General features: G+C 46.6%; 1 protein-coding gene across 2 annotated transcripts in view; it reads left to right on the top strand.

The window, feature by feature from the left end:
• Positions 1 to 18,898, top strand: part of LOC108574083 (MKL/myocardin-like protein 2) — a 90,256-nt gene extending 71,358 nt beyond the window's left edge. The window contains exons 2-12 of one of the 2 annotated variants that reach the window (XM_017936596.1): positions 6,272 to 6,337; positions 11,610 to 11,906; positions 12,092 to 12,480; positions 12,799 to 12,939; positions 13,012 to 13,083; positions 15,228 to 15,368; positions 15,721 to 15,904; positions 15,996 to 16,295; positions 16,414 to 17,063; positions 17,539 to 18,054; positions 18,148 to 18,898. In XM_017936596.1, coding sequence (XP_017792085.1) covers positions 6,272 to 6,337; positions 11,610 to 11,906; positions 12,092 to 12,480; positions 12,799 to 12,939; positions 13,012 to 13,083; positions 15,228 to 15,368; positions 15,721 to 15,904; positions 15,996 to 16,295; positions 16,414 to 17,063; positions 17,539 to 18,054; positions 18,148 to 18,504 — 3,113 coding nt within the window. In that variant the 3' untranslated portion in view covers positions 18,505 to 18,898. Of the gene's footprint in view, positions 1 to 6,271; positions 6,338 to 11,609; positions 11,907 to 12,091; positions 12,481 to 12,798; positions 13,084 to 15,227; positions 15,369 to 15,720; positions 15,905 to 15,995; positions 16,296 to 16,413; positions 17,064 to 17,538; positions 18,055 to 18,147 lie in introns of both variants that reach the window. The other variant, XM_017936595.1, reaches the window with a different exon arrangement.
• The last annotated feature ends 267 nt before the right edge of the window (positions 18,899 to 19,165 follow it).

Below are 19,165 nucleotides of genomic sequence, written 5' to 3'. Positions count from 1 at the left end.
TTTTCTGGCACGCGGTCGTTTACGATGGATTAGTAAGGTTCCTATAGTCGAACGAGTGTGGTAGATTTAGAAGAGAAACAGAAAATGAGCAGTGACACTTTGGACCTGAAGATTACAACAGGCTCGAGGAATCTCGACGGTGAAACCTTCTATGGTGGTTGATTATGGAAGGAGGAAATAAATGGAGAGAAGATTTCGTCCACATAGAAGGTCCACTTCTATGGACTCGCGCAGTAAAGCTACCCTAAGACCCATTTTCCTCAGACACGGGGACCGGATAAACTCATTTCTTTTTTTTTTTTAATTTTTATTATGGGGTTGTTTTGTTATGGGGACAGTGTTACCTTCCTAAAGAATCTGAAACTATTTATAGTCAACGATTGGGAGAGAGAAATATTCTCAAAATACCCTGAGCAGAAACTGGGGAACAATTAGACTCAGCTTAGAATTTGTATATATAGTAATAGAACCCTTACCGAGCACTAGCGAGAAAGATTAACGTCAACCCGTCCCTCTGGCGGCAAAACGTAGAAAGCAACCACCGCGTTTCTTTTTCTGACTCAGAAAAATTCGTAATATCTAAAGACACTCACACCCACAGAAAAAAAAGCACTTCTCAATTAACGAACACCAAAGTTAACGAAGCATCAATGGCTACTTTGCCAAGAATCTTTCTTTCGAAGAGTCTCCAGCAGGAGAGGAGGTACGATTACAACTAGCACCGTTGGCTGGCCATTCTTCGTCACGGGGAACAACGATGAAATCTCCGAGAAATGCGAAACACGGCTGGAATCCGCGTGCCACCCTGACACACGGTGCCACGAGCGCCAGCGAGAGTCGCGAGCAGTCGGGCCACCGGGTACATGGGACAACTATGCACGTGCACCGTGACACTGGTGAAGAGCTGTCCCGTACCGTTTCGTCCAGGATATCGTTCGCCTGCTGTCCACCTCCGCCTTGTCCATCCGCTCGTTAACGTCCGTCTCTTCAACGGGGGATCGCGTATTCTCCCTGCCTTTCTGACTCTCGATGACCTCCCGCGATATTTCATCGGTTCTGCGCCTCTCTACAGCAGGGCGTGGCCTTAATGCTGGTTAGAGATTTTCACTACTTCGTTACAGCACTTTTTCTTTCATTTCGAAAAATTTAGATCCTCTTCTGTTTCTTTTTTCTTGCAGTTTTAACTCGATTCGAAACGACGTCGAGACGTCGAGGATAATTTGGACGAGTGTTTGGCCGGTTCGGTTTATTTCGAATGACAGAGTGCCTTTGACGGATCGTAACTCTTACCTTTGTTACAAATCTCGACGGGCCGCGAGAGTTAATTAAGCCAGGCTAAACGGAAATATGCGGGGCTGGGGCTTTCTCATCGAGCACCTACCCACCGGGCGAAGATGAAACGCGATACCGAATTAGCAACAACTGTGCCCATATAACGATACAAGAAACGTTGACTCAGTATTTGGCGCTGTGTATTTTGGCACTTGCGTCTAGTAGCCGTTTTGGTCGTTACCATTTGTCTTCTGTGGACCATAATACACCTTCAGCACCGTCCAAGTTCCTCGTTCTTTGTACCCTTTTCTTTTCTTTCCACCTCGTGCTCGTAATCGAGGATGTGAAATTGTTATCGAAACGATCGAAAGTTAAAAATGTTGGAAAATTAGGTGAACAAAAGGGGGAATGCGATTTGTGCCGACACGCGTGTTCGAAGCGACGTGACTCAGAAATTCCTGGCGTCTGTGTCGCGGCAATTTTTTGACTGAATTTCCTAGCCGGAAGGGAGACCTCGAAGAATGCAGCGCAGAATGGCTGCTCCGCGAATTTCTCGGCCACCAGGAGAAATATGCAATCGCGCGCATAGTTGCGCACGTTCCGCGCGTGATTGTCAGGATCGATAGCGAGGATACGAATCAGGAATGCTCGTTAGGCGACAGGACTATCGCGAATCTTTTTTTCCCCGGCCAGCACCTCTCGCGCCTTAATTACCATCCTTTCGTGGCCATAAATTTCAACTCGGGGACTCGGTGCAACTTGTTGATTTGTTAATAGGCGAGAACGTGTTTCCTTCCGAGATTCGCGGATTACGAGATAATCCTGACAACTTGTACATTATACAGAGGGTGATGATTTACTAATGGAACCGTTAAACCTGCCTAATGTTCGTGTTTAGCGTGTCGTTCGTCAGAGGTACACACGTCTAACTTTCCCTTTTTCGTTTACCGTAAAGAAGTGAAATCACTTTTAACCAGTCTCAGACGGAAATTGAATCTCTGTGGTTTTAATAGTTAGAACCAATTAGGTTTGCAGATGTGAATTCTACGCTTTAACGTTGTAAAACTCTACCATTGTATTGTAGAGATTCGATCTACGTTCAATTGCAGACGTGGTCAATCTGGGTCATTTTTGACCCAGGCAAAATTTCACTCTTCAATTCCTGCGACACGAATTTTCATTTTTACCGAAGAAGTTTGAAACATTTTACTTAACGAACAACTGCACAACGTAGTAGAGACTTTACTATTCTATCGCAGAATTCTTTCAAATTTTTTGAAAACCTGCAACCGTAAAAAAAAAGTTAGATTTGCCTATGGAGGGTTAAAAATGAATAATTCCTCGATAAATACACTATAGTGATCCAAAATATTGGCTAAACAATGACGAGTAAACTTGAACATTTTACTTAACGAACAGTTGCATAATATATTAAAGACTATACTATTCTATCCCAGAATTTTTTCGGATTTTTTGAAAACAGTGTTCTAAAATATTGGCCAACAAACTGGTCTTCCCCGGCTAACAGACTAAAATTCTGCAAAATTAAAGGAAGAGCCGAATAATTTGGGCACAGCGATGAAACGTGACAGAAAAGAAAGGGTGGACACGGCGAAATAAACGCTGGATTATTCGCGAACGGGGCACATACGTCGAAGTCTTACAGTCACCGGTGGATCGGTGAAAAAAACTGGCCGAGCTCTCGCGGCCAATAAACCGACGAAAGGGGTAGACATTTTTCTGCGGGGCACGGGCTGCTTTGAATTCAGATTGCGCGGCCATGCGGCCCGCGGTTTTGTTCCTCTTACGCCGGCAATTTATGCAATCTGGCCCGCGCTTCCTCCGCGTATTTATAACCGGGGGCCCTTTGTGTGTTAATTTGTAACCGGGCCCGAGTCCGCCCTCCACCCTCTTTCTTCCTCCCTCTCTCTTTCTCTCTCTCTTCTCCTCGACCTTTGATCTGCGAACCCCGAAAGAGCTCTCTTCCAAATTCCCGAATCACGATCCCACGTGATCGCCCCTTAATTAACCGACCGCCGAATCCTCCCCGAACGCTGAACCCAACCGTGAACACTCGCCAAGATATCGCGATGATGTTGTGATCCCTGATTCTGCCTCGTGGCACGTGACCAATTTATCATCGATCGATCGTGTAACCTCGGAGTGCAAATCTTTCAAGTACCTTTAAGCGTACTTCGAGTCGTTTCTACTCTTAACGACGGAATTTTTTATCCCTTAAAAATCAAACGAAATAGCTATTACTCGACGCTGAGAAATGAAGATACTTGTGATTAAAAGTAAACCGTTTCTCGATAGTGAAATGTCTGGTGCATTCTGGTATTGCCTAATGGTGGTATATCGAAAGGGTTGGACGGAACCAAGAAGAATAAAAGAAAAGAGTCCCGGAGGTGTTTATATTGGAGCAATAAGAAAAACCGCAGGGTCAACGAGGGTTAACGCGGTGGCAATAAACTTGGAGTATATACCCAGAACCGCAAGAGGTTAAACCAAAAAATCACTATTTCAGACCTAAACCCCTCGACTTTACGATTCCCATTATGCCCTTTAGCTTACCACTTTCAACACCCCCCTTTTAAACGAAACAAGAAGCTGCTTCAGGACCTCCTCGACCTGCTGGTATATACAGGGTGATCTTAGATTATTCAGGTGTTAGTGGACCGATCGAAATTTCTTTGTATCACACGATACGGCTCGAAGAGGCCTTTAACACGATTATTGCACATTTCTTATCAGTCCATTTTTGTCCAAGGTTGCAAGATCACCTTCAATTTTTTGTATAAACCCAGAAAACCTAGATAAACCTAAATTTTTCAGTGGAAGTGTGCGAAGGATGAAATTATTCCAATTATTTAATATCTATATTGTTTTCAATTTTACGTATACGATAGATGCCTGCGCTTGTTCGCACCTAATGTCTGTCAAATACTCAAACTGTGCACTTTGTACGATTAATTAGAATAGATAATACCGTTCTATCATGGGAATTGGTGCGTCACACATACACTACCGGCCAAAAGTTCCGAATCACCTCCCACTTTTCAAGTTTATCTCATATCAGTTGATTCGAATGATAAAAGATTCTCAAAGTCGCCGACTTTTTTCTGGAAATTTTTGTGTAAATTGCAGTGCTCGGTGATTCCAAACTTTTGGCCGGTAGCGAACGTGTCAAGGTGAAAATGAGCCAAAAGCCTCCGAAACCAGAGTACGAGCAAATTTCCAAAGCGTCCACAGGCGTCGATGTCGATAAGAGGGTTAAAGGTCTCTCTGAACCATACTATGCAACGCAAAAAAAATGTCTATCGGTCCACTAGCAACAGAATAACCCAGTATGATCGCGTTAAGCAGTTCACCCTGCAGGAGCGAACTTTACAGGTAGCCGTGTCGCGAAACACAGGTAGCTCTTAGCACGAGGAACAATACGGTACGCAAATCCCGTTACCAGCTGGTATATCCGGTGTGTCTGGGCCACGTCGCGAGGATTCACGCGTGTCGTCTGTGGAATAACTATAAAATGGAAGCTTTTGGTAATTTACGCGCGGGGACGAACTCGTCTGCGCGTGGCTCTTTAACCCTTTCGCTGATTAGCCCGTGTCTACTTGTACTGTCCAGACAGCGACACAGGACTGTGTGTATTCCCTGTTCTAAAATACACCACACAAGGAGAACGTATTAATCAACGTACATACCGTCAAACAAGTTTTACAGTATTTCGAAGTGTTTTCAAGCACAGAAGAAAAATATGCAATTTTATTGCCGAACGTCGTCCTTTTAATCCACAGCGAAAGGGTTAATTATCGAGACGCGAAATTGGCGGTGGAGCACGCGGGGGATAAAAGAAAAGGTCGCTGTGTGGTGGTGGTCCAATTAACCAGCTGGAGAAAAGAAGGGGATACACACGCGTGTGCTGGAAACACTTTTTCCATCTTCCACTCCCTCTGGTGGGTTAGGCACACAGGCCTTTTTTTCTGTCCCGAACTTACAAGAGCCACGCCATATGGAACAGCTTAAACGGCATGCGGAAAGAAAATATCGGCTACCGAGAAGTGGCCACCGTCGATCGACTTTGATCGTGCGATTTTTATAGAACCTGCCTGTCTCCGCCTGAAATTCCACGGCTGTTCCATAGAAGTCTTCGTGGTTTCTGCCCTGATTGTATATGGTTCTCCTTAGAGTGCAATCATTTCAGTCTGTTAAAGGCTTATCGAGAGATTATTTTTTCAAGAGTGAACATCTTTGTTGTTAGAGTCAGATTTCTAATTAGTCTGTGTATAATTTCTGGAGATACTTCCTTGTAACGAGGATTATTGAAGGGATTAATCGAAAGTGGAAATTGAATGATTGATAATTAACCGTCGGATGGCTGAAGATCCGACAATGATATGAAAAGTAGAGCCGGGTCATTTTTGACCCTTGAGATTTCTTTGTCTATGCATCAGAGAATCAATTTTTCTCGTCAGATTTTTATCTGAATACGTTAAACTACTGTAGTATCGGGACCTCCATATCCAAATAAAAGGAAACCGACAAGGAAAAATAGAGGGCGAGTAGTTGGCGTAATGCGCAAAGCCCCGGCTTGCAAATTCGAAGGTCCCGGGTTCGATTCTCGGTTGGTTCATCAAAATGTTTCTTCGGTTTTTTTACACTACGTTTTTCGGTAAAAAAAAATAGAGATGATCTTGAAATCTCCTCTATACTTCCACCCACGTAAAAAATATCTGCATCGCATTATATCTGCCTCCATATCGTGCAAGATTTGCATATAACAGTGTTCCATATTACCAGAAATATTCCAGATGGACAATGTTTCTCCCACACCCCTGTACATCCCATGAACCTTCAACTCACGCGAATAATGCGGGTCACAGATGACCCAGCTTCGGCGGCCAACAATTGAGATAAACCTCGAATTAAGGCGATCGAGCAAAAGTATAATGCACGATGTTGGATTGTAAAAGAAGCGTCGTTTTCTCTGTTGCAGCGCTGAAGGTGAAGCTTATGCTGAGGCGACCCATCAATCAGCTGGTTGCGCAAGGCATCATGCCACGTAAGTATTTCCACCGTATTGAAACTTTGTATCGAACCTGCAAATTTATCGTCAAATCGAGAGTGAAAAAAAAAAGTAAAGTAAAAAGCTTCGTCTCGAACGTTCCCCTACATCTCCAAACTGAATAACTGTGTCACAAGGATTTCGAGAGCAGAGAGACAGACTCGCAGAGTAAATTCAATTAGGTGTTTAGGTCAATTACGTTGTTTTTTACAACTTGCGCTAAAGTTCGTCGTCGATGGTACACTCTCGTTCATAAGTACCGAGACGCTTGCTGCGAATGTGAAGCAAACCTAAATTATTCTGAGTAAACCGAGCTGAATCTGGCGAAGAAATGTGATTCAACCCTTTAACTACAGACACAATTTTTATTCCACCTTCACAACTATATTTAATGAGTAAAATTGCCATAATAGTCTGAGAGACTATTTATTTTTTATTTTATCTTTATTAGCAATCAGAATTCATTTCTGCGAGCTGATTTGCTGACTCGATGAGAACTCGTCCATTGACGAGTCCTCCTTAATCATCAATTAGATCTGCTGGCCGTTAACCCTTTCGCTACGCCAGATTTCAATCGCGGCCGTAAAATCTCTCGCTTCGGTCGCATCGTTTCAAAATTTGTTTCATTCAATTATGACGGAAGTGTGCAACGAAGAAAAATTAAGGATTAAATCTAAGATTCTTCAAAATTTTCCAAACGCCTATAGGCGCCAACAGCAGTGAAAGGGTTAAGCGACCATACGTTTATTTAACTGTTAAATCGAATAACAATTTCTGCAAGAATACAGCAGGTATCCTGATACTTCTGAACGACACTGTACCCAGTTGAAGATGTGATCGGTAAAAGGGAAGGTAAACGATCGTTGCCACTGAAACAAATTTATCGTCTCGATTGCAGTGGGGGGTGTCGAGTTAGATTTAACGAGTTCGTCAGCGTGTCGCGTTTTTTTTTTCCGCGGTAACGGCCGATTAATCCACTTACAACTTAATTACCTCGCGATTGCCCGTGATGGCTCGGCCAACCGCGTAAAAGGAAGTAACTGGGACACGAGCGACTTCCTAAAGTACCTTAAATTGACGTGCTCGCTATACGGTGATCAATTGCCCGCTAATATCGCCTCTTATCTTTTTCTCTATTCCATACCAATTTCCCCTCTAGATTCACCTAAGGGAAATCTCATTTTCTCCCCAAGCTTTACAACTTCCTATTCGGTTTAAACAACCTAAAAGAAAACCACCGAGACAGGTAAACCCTCCTTTACCAGAAATCAACATCGACAGGCAACAGCAAATTCAATTTAAAGGGAATTTCCTATGGAAACCTGTTTATCGGTCGTTAATAATCAAATTGTCTCCGGTAATCCCTGTATCCACAAACAACCTGTATGTATTCAGATAACAGAGAATATCCCTGGATACAACGCTGGAACGTTCGCTGGATAATTGAATAACCTGATAATCCAGTGGACCGACAGTTCCGCAGAATAGCCTATCAAATCGAATTCATCGAGAGAGAATCCACGTTTCATAATCGGATGAATCAATCCGACGCATCGACCGTTCAAATCCACGCGTAACTCGCTTTTAAGCGGCACAATTGCTATTACGCATCGTAATACCGCCTGTGTATCCTGCAACCCGCCGCCGGCAATGCGACGCGTTTCTCGATGCACTCCGTTTCGACTGGCGTTATATGTGCAATTTCGTTCCGCGAGATTTGCTCATTTACGACTTCCAGGAGTCGAAGATATCACGCGTGGAACACTGCTGATGGTTCTTTCCTAGAAACGCCGCACGATCCTTTACCGTTCATTTTCACGTTCCGCCTAATTTTATCGCGTACAAAGGGTACTCTAATTTTGTACACGCGCGAATCGGTTCAAGATGAATAAAGGTCTATTTGGATCGCTCTCTTTGATATCCCTCTTCGATTCTAGCGTTGTAACGAAGTTTACGCTATTCCAGAACCTTATATTCAAAAGCAGACAATCGGTTAGGTTTCCACGAACAGCACGAGAGTCGAACAATGCCGAGACTGAACGTTCCATGCAGCTGCTGCTGCCTGCAGACTCTCCTGTCTCTTCGACTTCACGCGGAAGCGTGTTGCATAAGCGGCGAAATTTTCCGGACGCTTATTACACAATACGCCTACGCGAAGGAAACGCCGGAGCGAAGCGTGTTGCTAGGATAAAGGGGGGATTTAAATCGAGCCTCTAACGAGCTCTACTCTCTTTTCACGAGCGAACCAATGCTATTTTCTTCCTCTTGTTCCTCTTCTTGCACACTTGTCAATCAGTTTGTTCGGAAGCTTTATTCGCGAAAACTTGTTCGTGCTTGAACGAACCGAGACGTTTATTGGCCTGGACTAATGATGCGTCGCTGGTAAGCGAATGGAGCAAGGACGATTACGATTTGCACTGTTCAATTGCCGCTCGTAAATCTGGAATCGCGATTCTGATTGCTGTCCGATGAGAGTCCAATTGCGGATGATTTATCGCCTGCATGATCGTCTTTGTCTCGCTGCACAAAGTTTGCCCGGCGGTAGGCGGAATTTTCAGTGATGTTCGAGCTCGTTAGGAGGCTGCATTCTCTTTCCATTTTGCTGAGAGATTTTTAATTGTCGTTAGATAAGAACAAAGGAGAAAAATGAGAAATTTAGGGAGAAGAGAAGAAGTTTCTCGAAGGCGAAAATAAATAGAAGAAGTACAGATATGAAGAGACCCGTTCGCTTTCACCGAAACGCGGCGATTCCATTTGCATGAAAATTGAGACACTTTCGAAGCCGTTCCACGAGCCTCGCGCGTAATTGCCTCCGATTTCGCGTAAATATCACGGGGAGCCGGTCGCGAACACGAGAAACTCGAATATCTGGGGACCCTTCTCGAAAAGCATCTTACAAACGTAACGCTCGAGCAGGCGGCAGTAAAGTTGCGCGATCAACGTGAAATTTATCGGGCGAAAATTCGCGGACTTGGAAGGCAAAACTCGATATAGGCATCATTTATTTTTATGATCGTTCCCTGGACAGAACTGAACGAGTCTCCCCTTCTCTCTCTCTCTCTCTCTCTCTCTCGTAGACACGTCCATCGCGAGGCTTTCTTGATTTACTCGGCGTCTCGATAGAAACTAGACAATTGGGTCACAGCTGGCTAACGCGAATACGCGGCTTACGTTCGATACAACGGGCAGCGCGCCGCGGGTTTCGCTGAGAAACGCGCGTGGGTGAGACAAAAGCCGCGAGTCGATGTCGGAAAGGCCTAATTGAATCGAATCGTTCGGTTAATTTTAGCATTTCCTACGCGTTCGCCGCTCCCTGTCTTTCTGCGCGGTTTTCAGCTTTGGTTAACCCATTCGGCAGGCGTAACGAGCTAGGAGCTCCGAGAGTTGCGCCGAAATACATATCTACGAGGTGAATTCATTGGAAAGGTACAATCGTGTTCGGAATTATTTTGGACCTTTGCGGAATGTGAGCGAAATTTGAGGAAGTGTTGGGAGATTATTAACATCGAAGGAAAATTAATACAGAATGTAGCAAAAATTAGTACCAAATTGTTATATAACGTATAAAAAGATTGACACTTTTTATTCCATTCGTAAGTTTCGAAAAAGAAGCAATAATTAAATTTCATTTCTCTTAGAAGTAAATTGACTTTTTCTGGAGAAGTGCGTTAAAAATCGTATTTTCCTTGCAACTGTGCTACACCAAGAGTAAACAAACTCTAGCAGTATTTGGAAATATTAAAAATGGATAAGTTGAAAATAATGAATTCGATGATTCTACTAATCAGTTCAAGATATTTAGTATTAGGTCATCCCATAAGTTCGTGCCGAATTTAAAAATTCAGATCGATGTTTCCAACGAACGTTTACATTTGACAAAAAAAAAAAAAACGTAAGCGCCTTCTGGTTCCACAACTTTTTTCTATTTTTTGAGTAATACCATTATGTCGTCGCTGTAGTATTTCCTTGAATTTTCCTTAAGTTATTTTTCGTTCTCGGCACGAACTTATGGAACGACCTAATATTAACCCTTTGCCGTATAATAGCGAGTCAGGCTCGTGCCACAAATTTTCCTCAAGATTTGCTAAAAACTTTTAATTCCAATTTTCCATTTAATTTATAAAACTGAAGATTGCCAAATTTCATTAATTACCTTTTCTTACTTAATACAGTACTAAGACAGTAAACAGCTGAGCTTACGTCAAGGGGTTAAGGTTCGATACGATACTAACTTTGTCAAAAAAAAAAAAAATGTAATTTAACGACTGTCCTGATACTTCTGAACGTAAATCCCTTCAACTTTCAAATCCCCCGCAATTTTCCCCAAACATGACGGCCTTCAATTTCCCCTTAATATTATCGCCAAAGGAGAACCACGTCCATGTTCCCCCGAAAATCACTCGGAGTCAAGACAAACCTCCATCGATCAGCTTCCGAGTCCCCTGTAAAAAGGTAGGCGACGCGCTTCCACATCGTCGCACCGTAGGTGGCGCGATTCTTTTATTCCGCGTAACGAAGCCCGAGCGTCGGCCGTCTGCGTCGCGGCGCTCGTCCGACGACGACGACGACGACGTCGTTTGACGTTGACACGAAAATGGCGCCAACCGGGCAAACCTTTGAGGGCCATCATCCCGGAAATTGATGCGTGCAGCATGCGACTCTTCGTCGCACGGACACCCTAAAAGCTCGAAAAGTGCTTTTTCATTCCGTTCCAGATCTTTTCTTAGATCCGCGGCCCTTCGTCTGCACCAGCGAAACCGTTTCTCCGCGTTGCTTATCGACGGGGCACTCGAGGAAAGCTCGATGAAAGTAGAGTCGCATTCCAACCGCGGTGATTTAAATGTCTCCCGCGGGGAGATAAAATCTTCCGGGCCGTATATCGCGGCCGAGATTTTCATTCCACCGCGGGGTGAACGGCACCGAAAAACAGTCCATTTCTTTTTCCTCTTTCTCTCTTTTAACGAGCCGAAACCACGGAGACTTCTCCCCGTCGCGCGGGCAAGGTTGCTCTTCTAAAATTACGCACCTCGATCGACAACTTGCCACGGTGTTTTCGAAACAAGTAACCCGAAAGCAGATTCTTAAATATGTATTTTCATCTTAAACGTTAATTCGAGCACGTATCTCGTAACTCTCGCGAATCGTGTATAATACCTTGATCGCTACGTTCCGGTCACGTTTAGGGTACACATATTTAGTCGATACTCCGGGCAAAACGGACCATGTTCAGGATGGCGAACCTAACGAACGTTTCTCGAAATTACAACAGCTCTGAAGACACCGCCAGCGTTCCACGAACAACGCAAGCAGTTGGAACGAGCGAAGACCGGGGATCTGCTGAAGGCGAAGATCCAGCAGAGACCCGGCAGGGAGGAGCTGGTTAGGCAGCATATCCTCGAGGATGTGGGTCACGTGGACCCGAGCCTGGCCGAAAGGCAACGGATGCTGAAGAAGGCCAGGTTAGCCGACCAGCTGAACGACCAGCTCAGTCATCGACCTGGACCGCTCGAGCTCATCCAAAAGAACATCCTCCACACGGAGGAGCCCATTGAAAGGGCGGTCAAAGGTGAGTGTATGCATCAACTCGAGGATCTTGATCGATACGCTTAAGACAGTTCGTAAAAAGAACACGTCGCGTTGGAAGAAAGTGTAATGCTCGCTCTTTCAAACTTTTCACCCCTTTTGTATCGCGTAGATCTGCTACTTCGAATAATTCAACGGGTCGAATTTATCAACGTTATTTCGTTACAGAGGGCCACATTCCCTTCAAGGCCACGTGTGAGGGCCAAGTAACCAAGCCCCAGCATCCCGACCATTATATCACCTTCGAGGACGACTCTCAGAGCTCGGAAGGTGCACCCTCGCCTCAGCTCGAGTCACGATCGGACGTTCTCGAGACAGCGGCCGCCTCTGCTGGGATAGTCACAGTTTCCCTTAGTATTCCAACGACCGGTGGTGCCGTAGTGGTCTCGTCCACGTCGCCGGTCTTCCAACAGGCGTCGAACGAGTCCTCGATACAGACATTCGCTGAACTGTGCAACACCGTGGTCGGTTCGCAGCAGCAGCAGCAACAACAGCAACAACAACAACAACAGGCTCAGCAGCAGGTTCAGCACAATCAGCAACATGCTTCCACTCAGGTGAGCACGGTGTGGTGAATCCTCTGGTATTGGGAACGGTTCATCTACCAGGTCGATATGGATCGCAACGATAGTATAGAGTTGCTCGTGTAAAAAAGCGGAGGCAAAGAGAGAGAATAACGGAGGAACGTCGATGGCTGGAAGGAAAAAAAGTCTCGGCAAAAATAGATTTATACGTGGAACGTTGTAAACGTTGCTCATAAATTGGCCCGCGGTCACGACGATGCTCGATGGGCCTGATTAATCGGAGGATTCCACGGTGAAAAGCAAAACAAAGGAAAAAAATAGGAAAAAAAACGCAACGATCTCTGTTAACAGGCGAGTCAGACGAACGGTCCGTCGACAACCCTCCTTCCACTGGCGCCGGCGCCGAGTCCGATGTCCTTGGGTTCGACCACGTCCAGCCTGAGTCCCCTTTCCAATATCTCGATAGCGTCGCCACCGGCACCACCGCCGGCCGCCATCACCCCGAGGCCGCAACCCAGCCCCATAGCCGCCTCCACGTGTCAGAGGAGCGACGCGCCCGGCAAGGATAAGAACAGGAAGAAGTCGAAGACCAAGAGTCAGCCGAAGACGCGTACCATCAAGTTCCACGAGTACAAAGTGAGTTTGCCTTTCGTCGATCTTACATGTTTCTTTTTACCGTTTAGCCTCGTTTGTCGGTACTGTTTCCGCTTATCGTTGTTTCCAGGGTAGTTTTCAATGACTAACCCTGGGGCCGCGAAATTTTGTTCTTTGGTCGTTTCGTTTTGAAATTTGTTTCATTGAGTGAACGTGGAAGAGTGCAGAGAAGAACATTAAAAGGCTCCGATAGTAAATGCGAAGGAATTTTCAAAGCGCCAATAGCAGTGAAAGGGTTAACACGTTGTCTGCCACGTTGGTCACCCGTGATGGTTTCCTCGGTGGGGTCATGGAGGTCACCGGTGACCGGGGTGCCTCGAATGTTTAGAATAATGAAAATTTTCTTCTGGCCCCCTGAGAGGAGCAACATGTAAATCTGGCGTGGCAGTCAACGTGTTAGCCTTCGGACAGCGGATGCCGGGTCAAATATGACCCAGTGCTAAATTCTTCTTCGTACGCAAGCGAAAACACACTTTTTCATTTTACTAGGTTCTATATCCTGTCGAATTATGCAAATGTATTATGATTAAAATAAGAAACATACCGATGATATAAGAAAAAGAGAATGTCGGTTGAAAGAAGAGACACCTAAAAGCTGGGTCAACGGTGACCCGACATCCGCCGCCCGAAGGTTAACAGATAGACGCTCTTTCGTATGGGATTAAGATAGTTGGTTCACCTTTTTGGTATTGTATTTGGTAGAGGTATATACGAGGAGACGCGGCGTTCGCTACTTTCACTCTTGATTCTGTTTATATTTCTGGGTGGTGGGCGTGAACGCGCGCGGCTTTTATGTCCGCAAGGTGCAAATATATTGCTTAAACGCGAAACCCGTACGACCGTACGAAAGTAAAAACTCGCGTAACGTTTTACGACTCGCCTCACTGTCCAAGGCAAAAATCGGGAACGTTCTCCGCTGGGTACATGTGTGCCTCTGTATCTGTCTGTACGTGATGCAAGCTAATTGTCACCAGTTATCGTAACCTGATTTGCAGATAAAACGAGAAAGGGAAATTTGCGAAAAGTGGAGAAATTAAAAGTTAGGAGGTTAAAAGAAAAACAAGAAAAAGGTAAAAGTTGGGGGAAGAAGGTAAAGAGTGTCTCGAGTAGTAGTAGGAGACAGGAGAAAAAGGGGAAGCGGAGGCAAAGAGCAAAAGAAGAGAAGAATAGCAAAAACCTTGCCGAGACAAAAAGTAACAAAGAGTAGAAAAAAGAAAGCGGGCGAGAGAATGGCCGAAGGAAAGAGAGAGAGAGAGAGAGCGAAAAGAGGGGAATAAGAGCGTACGGAGGAGGAGGAGGAAGCGCAGAAAAAAGAAGAAAAGAAGGGAAGAGGACGGTAAATCTCGGCTCCTGTAGCTCGTGAGGGAGCAAAATCCCGCCTGTCTCTGTCTCTCCTTGCCTCGATCTTCTTTAATAAAAGAGAGAAGAGAGAAGGGAGAGAAGCGCAGAAGGAGATCGTATCGGGTGATTAACTCTCGCGATCTCTGGAAGGGCCCCTGTGCCCGGGGCCCACCTCGTTAGCTCTGAGTAATTCGAGCGCTAATTGCACCTAAGAGCGAGGAAGCCAGGGAGCGGCGAAGGCGAAGAAGAAGCGGTTCCAAGGGGGTCCGGGCGGGTTCGAGGCGGGCCAGGGGTGGGGCAGAGGGGCCCAGGGGCCGCGATAGGTGCCAAGGGCCCGGGCCACGCTCCCGAAACATTCGGGATATGGCGTGAAAGCGAACCGGGAATGGGCGTGCAAATGAGGGCGCAGAAAACACCTTGATGTATCATTTATCACTCGCGCCACACGGTCTTCTCCTACATCGCTCCCGATCCCTCCACGGAATCGCTAACTTCATTTTTGCGCCAGTTTTTTTTCCCTACCCCCCTGACCACCTCACGGAATACTCGGAATTTTTGCACCATCGAGGAACGATCGAAACGCGGGGAGGTGTACTGCGTTCGGTAGATTCTTCATATGTATGTCCTCTCGATTACCATTGTATACATATACGTACATATATATATATGTGTGTGTGTGTGTGTGTTTTTAGAATTGAACGTGGCTCGCAGTACGAAATTCCTCCTCCCTTTTCTTTTTCAACTCGCTAGTAGTGAATTAATTATCGATCGATGGTTGTTACCAGGGCCCGCCAAACGCGCAAAAGACCTCGGTGTCGTCGACGACTTCCGGTCTCGGTTCTGCGCCACCCGGCGAGACCAGCTATGAACTGTTGCTCCAGCAGCAGCAGCTCTTCCTCCAGTGGCAGCTCGAATGGCAGCACAAGGTACGTTCCCCTCGAAAGAAAGCGATCAGGCCAGGCAAATAGAAATGTTACCCAGGCAAACGCGTCCACTTTCCTCGCTCGTTAGCAACACTCCAGCGAACCACGGCGAATCTCAGCCGGATGTGTCTCGTTAACGCGTTACTTTCTCTCCCCGACACAAATTTGCATAGCAATCGCGTTATTACGTCTAAATTTATAATCGAAGATCGAGGTGGCTCGAGTTGCGAGATCGCGCGGACAGCCGCCACCACCACCACCGCCGCTTACTCCATTCCGACACGTCCACGTTTATGTAATTAAACCGTGCCCGCTCGAACGGTTGCGTAACTCCGTTTCGTTCTCTGTTGTTCAGTATCCTCAGATCATTCTACCAGCGGCACAAAAGCCATTGTCCCTGAACAGCAGCGGCGCCAGCGACGCTGGCAGCATCAGCGGAAGCAGCGTGAACGCGCCAAGTCCCGCGCCATCCAATTCCTCGAACAACCCCTCCGAGCAGCCTCCGTTGAGGCCTCTGGGCAAGTTGGAGGACATGAAAGGTACGTCGAAACGACGAGATGATAGCAAAAGGGCTAGGAAAACGATGGATCGGAATAAACGTGTGTGTGTGTATGTGTGTTGTCCTTTCAGTAAGTGATCTCAAAGTAGAGCTGAAACGTCGAAACTTGCCGGTGTCTGGCTCGAAGCCACAGCTGATCGAGAGATTAAAACCGTTCACGGAATCGTCTAGCGGTAACTCCACGTCTAGCTCGAATGGACCGCACGTGACGCACATGGGCCACATATTAATGGACACCCCGGGGCTAGTGACATCGGACGAGTCTAGCTCCCATGCCAAGAGCCCTGGCTCAGCCGTCAAGGATGAGCCTAACAGCCCTCGCACGGATTCGCCGCATGGCAGTGAGCACGACGATCCATCGAGTCCTCCAGGTACTTAAACACTTTGCCGTTTCTTCGGTATTCCAGCGAAGAACGTTGTTTTCGAGAGATCGACCCTTTCGGAACGCAACACACGTCGGTGTTTTTCACGATGTAGCTCGTGTTTCAGGAGACGACATAATCAAAGAGCAGAGGAAACGGATAGAAGAACTGCAGCGTGAATTGTACAAGTCTCAGCAACAGCTTCAACAGATTCGTCAGACTCAGCCAACCACGGTTCACGCTGAGAAGCTCGTGTTGCAGCAGCATATTCAGAACAAGATGCAACAGCAACAGCTGGCGCTGCATTTGCAGCAGTTGCAACACTTGCAGCAGCAGCAGCAGCAGCAGCAACAACAACAACAGCAGCAGCAGCAGCAGCAGCAACAGAATCAGCAACAGTCTCAACAGCAGACGCAACAACAACACGCTGCGTTCCAGCAGTTGAATGCGAAAGCCAGCCTGGCTGCGTTTTTGCAAGCACAGCCGAATAATACTACCGCCATTCTGGACTCTTCGACTTTAACTGCTATTAACAACAAGAAGAATCAAACGAAGAACAGCGCGACCGTGCAGATCCCTGCAGCGATAGTCTTCAATCTACCCAAGCCTACGAAGCTGAATGGCTCGCTGCTGAGTGCTCTTGTGGCGCAGGCGCAGGCACAACAGCAGCAGCAGCAGCAGCAACAACAGCAGCAGCAGCAACAGCAGCAAGCTGCTACCACTGAGGATGGAAAACCTCCACCGCCTCAGTACGATGAAGCAGCGAAGCTTTTGAAGGTAAGCACATTTTTCGATCCTGTGAGCAATAGCGGTGTACTGTGCGGTGCTCAGGAGTTTGCCCGCGGGGCGGCACATGGGCAAGAAGGGTCACGCGATTCAAATAGTATCTGTGTGTGACAGTTTTGGCCAATAGTACGCTAGAGCCGAAAATGCGTGTGAGCATTAGTTCCGCTTCTTTCCAGCTCTGCACAGTACTATCTAGCGCTCGGGAGTTTGCCCGCGGGACAGCTCAGGGCCAGGAAGGGCAACTTTGCCCGCACCGCTCGAATCTTCCGCCACGCGGTGCTATTGTATGATCCTATTCGTCAATGTTATCATATAGAACCGCTATTGAGGTGCGGGCAAAGTTGCCCTTTCTTGCCCGTATGCCGCCCCACGGGCAAACTCCTGAGCACCGCCACAGTACTTGAGTTACGAAGCCTAGGAAAATGTTAGTTTCTTCAAAAATTAACGAGTGCTCCTCTGCGTTTAGGTAAAAATTGAGCCAGTCCAAAAGAGCCACATCAAGAGCCAGGTCGTCGACGACGTGCTGGAGATCCTGATCAAGAACGGCGAGCTACCACCTAGCGCCGCGCAAGATCCAGCCACTCCAACGACTCCGAATAGGCAGCTTCAGCAGAACTTGGTCTTCACAGCTCCAGCGGACAGTCAGACACACTCGTTGGTTTTCACCGCTGCTAGTCCAATCAGTCCGATCAGTCCAATCGCGATGGAGGTTTCTCAAAGTGATTGCGTGAGTTCACCAGCTCCAGCGCCACCGCTACCTCCCCCGTTGCCACTGGCGACCTTCTCAATTCAACTGCCCACCGCGTTACAACAGTTGCAGCAGCAAGAGGAGATCTCGTCGTTCAGCACGGACTTGTTAACCTCCGAGGGTGATCTGGACGCGGCGATGCTTCTCAGCCCGCAGTCTGCTCAGCAGGCGTCGCCTGATCCTCAGCCTCCTCAGGAAGTGACGTCGTCGGATAACGCTAATCTAGACCTAAAGGTGAGTCTGAGTCCAGTTGTCTTCCGATAGCTTCTAAAATTAGCTTTTCATTTCTCATTTTCTCCGAAGCTAATTGACGATCCTTTCTCGCAGGAACTTGAGTTAGACCTCGAGACCCTAGACACAATGGACTTCAGCCAGCTAGACTGTGACTTAGGAGTCAAGATGGAAGCGCCACAAGAGCTGATGGACATCGGAGACATGCCTATGGACATGGACGATCCAGACTGGCTGGAATCTCTGATGCCGCAATCGTCTCCAACCTCTTCCACGACTGTTTCTCATCATCAGCCTGCACCACCGACGAGTTTGTCGAGTGGAACGGACATTTACGATCCGTTGTTAGCCAGCAGCCAAGATCCGTTCGATCTGTTCAACATGGAGGACTCAGACTTCAAGATGTCGTCAGATTTGTCGCTGACATGGGACAAAGTCGACTTCGCGACCTAGCCCGAGATTCTACCTCGGAGCTCGGCCCTGTGTACTTAATCCAGAACGTGTATGTAGAAACGGGAAACGGAGAAGATCGAATCGAAGCACAGAGACGACTTCGGCAGAGCCAAGTGCTTATCTACACGTGTTGTGATTAGTCTGTGACTGTTTGGTGCATTTTTACGAATCATTTCGCAGATACTTGCCTCTAGGACACTATTTTACTCGAGCGATTTCGCCCGCTGTGCAACTTCCCCCCCGTGGAATCAATCGAGAAGGAGGAAGATAAAGGAAGGATAACGATGATTACGTACTTACTTACACGCGCGCGCGGAACTTACGCTTTCACGGAGAACAATTTTATCGAGCCGGAGGACTTTCGTTTAACGAAGGGAACGGAAAGAGCAAACGGAAAGAGAAAACGAAAACAAACAAACAAACAAACAAACATTAGGAGTTTATAAAATAATTGTACAATTTTCACGTGAATCGAAATTTTGCTATAGGTGAATAATTTAAAGAAAGAACGTCGAGAAGACGACGATGATGGTGCACAATCGTAGGTAGCGTGAAGAAACGCGAAAGGGCGAGAACAAGAACGAGACCACGAAGCAATCGTTTCTTAAGGGGTTTTATAATAGAGAATAACAATCGATGAACCAGTGCACGGGTAATATAT

Source organism: Habropoda laboriosa, unplaced genomic scaffold (assembly GCF_001263275.1).
Source record: "Habropoda laboriosa isolate 0110345459 unplaced genomic scaffold, ASM126327v1 scaffold145, whole genome shotgun sequence".
NCBI lineage: Eukaryota > Metazoa > Arthropoda > Insecta > Hymenoptera > Apidae > Habropoda > Habropoda laboriosa.
This window is presented reverse-complemented; position numbering and strand designations above follow the sequence as displayed.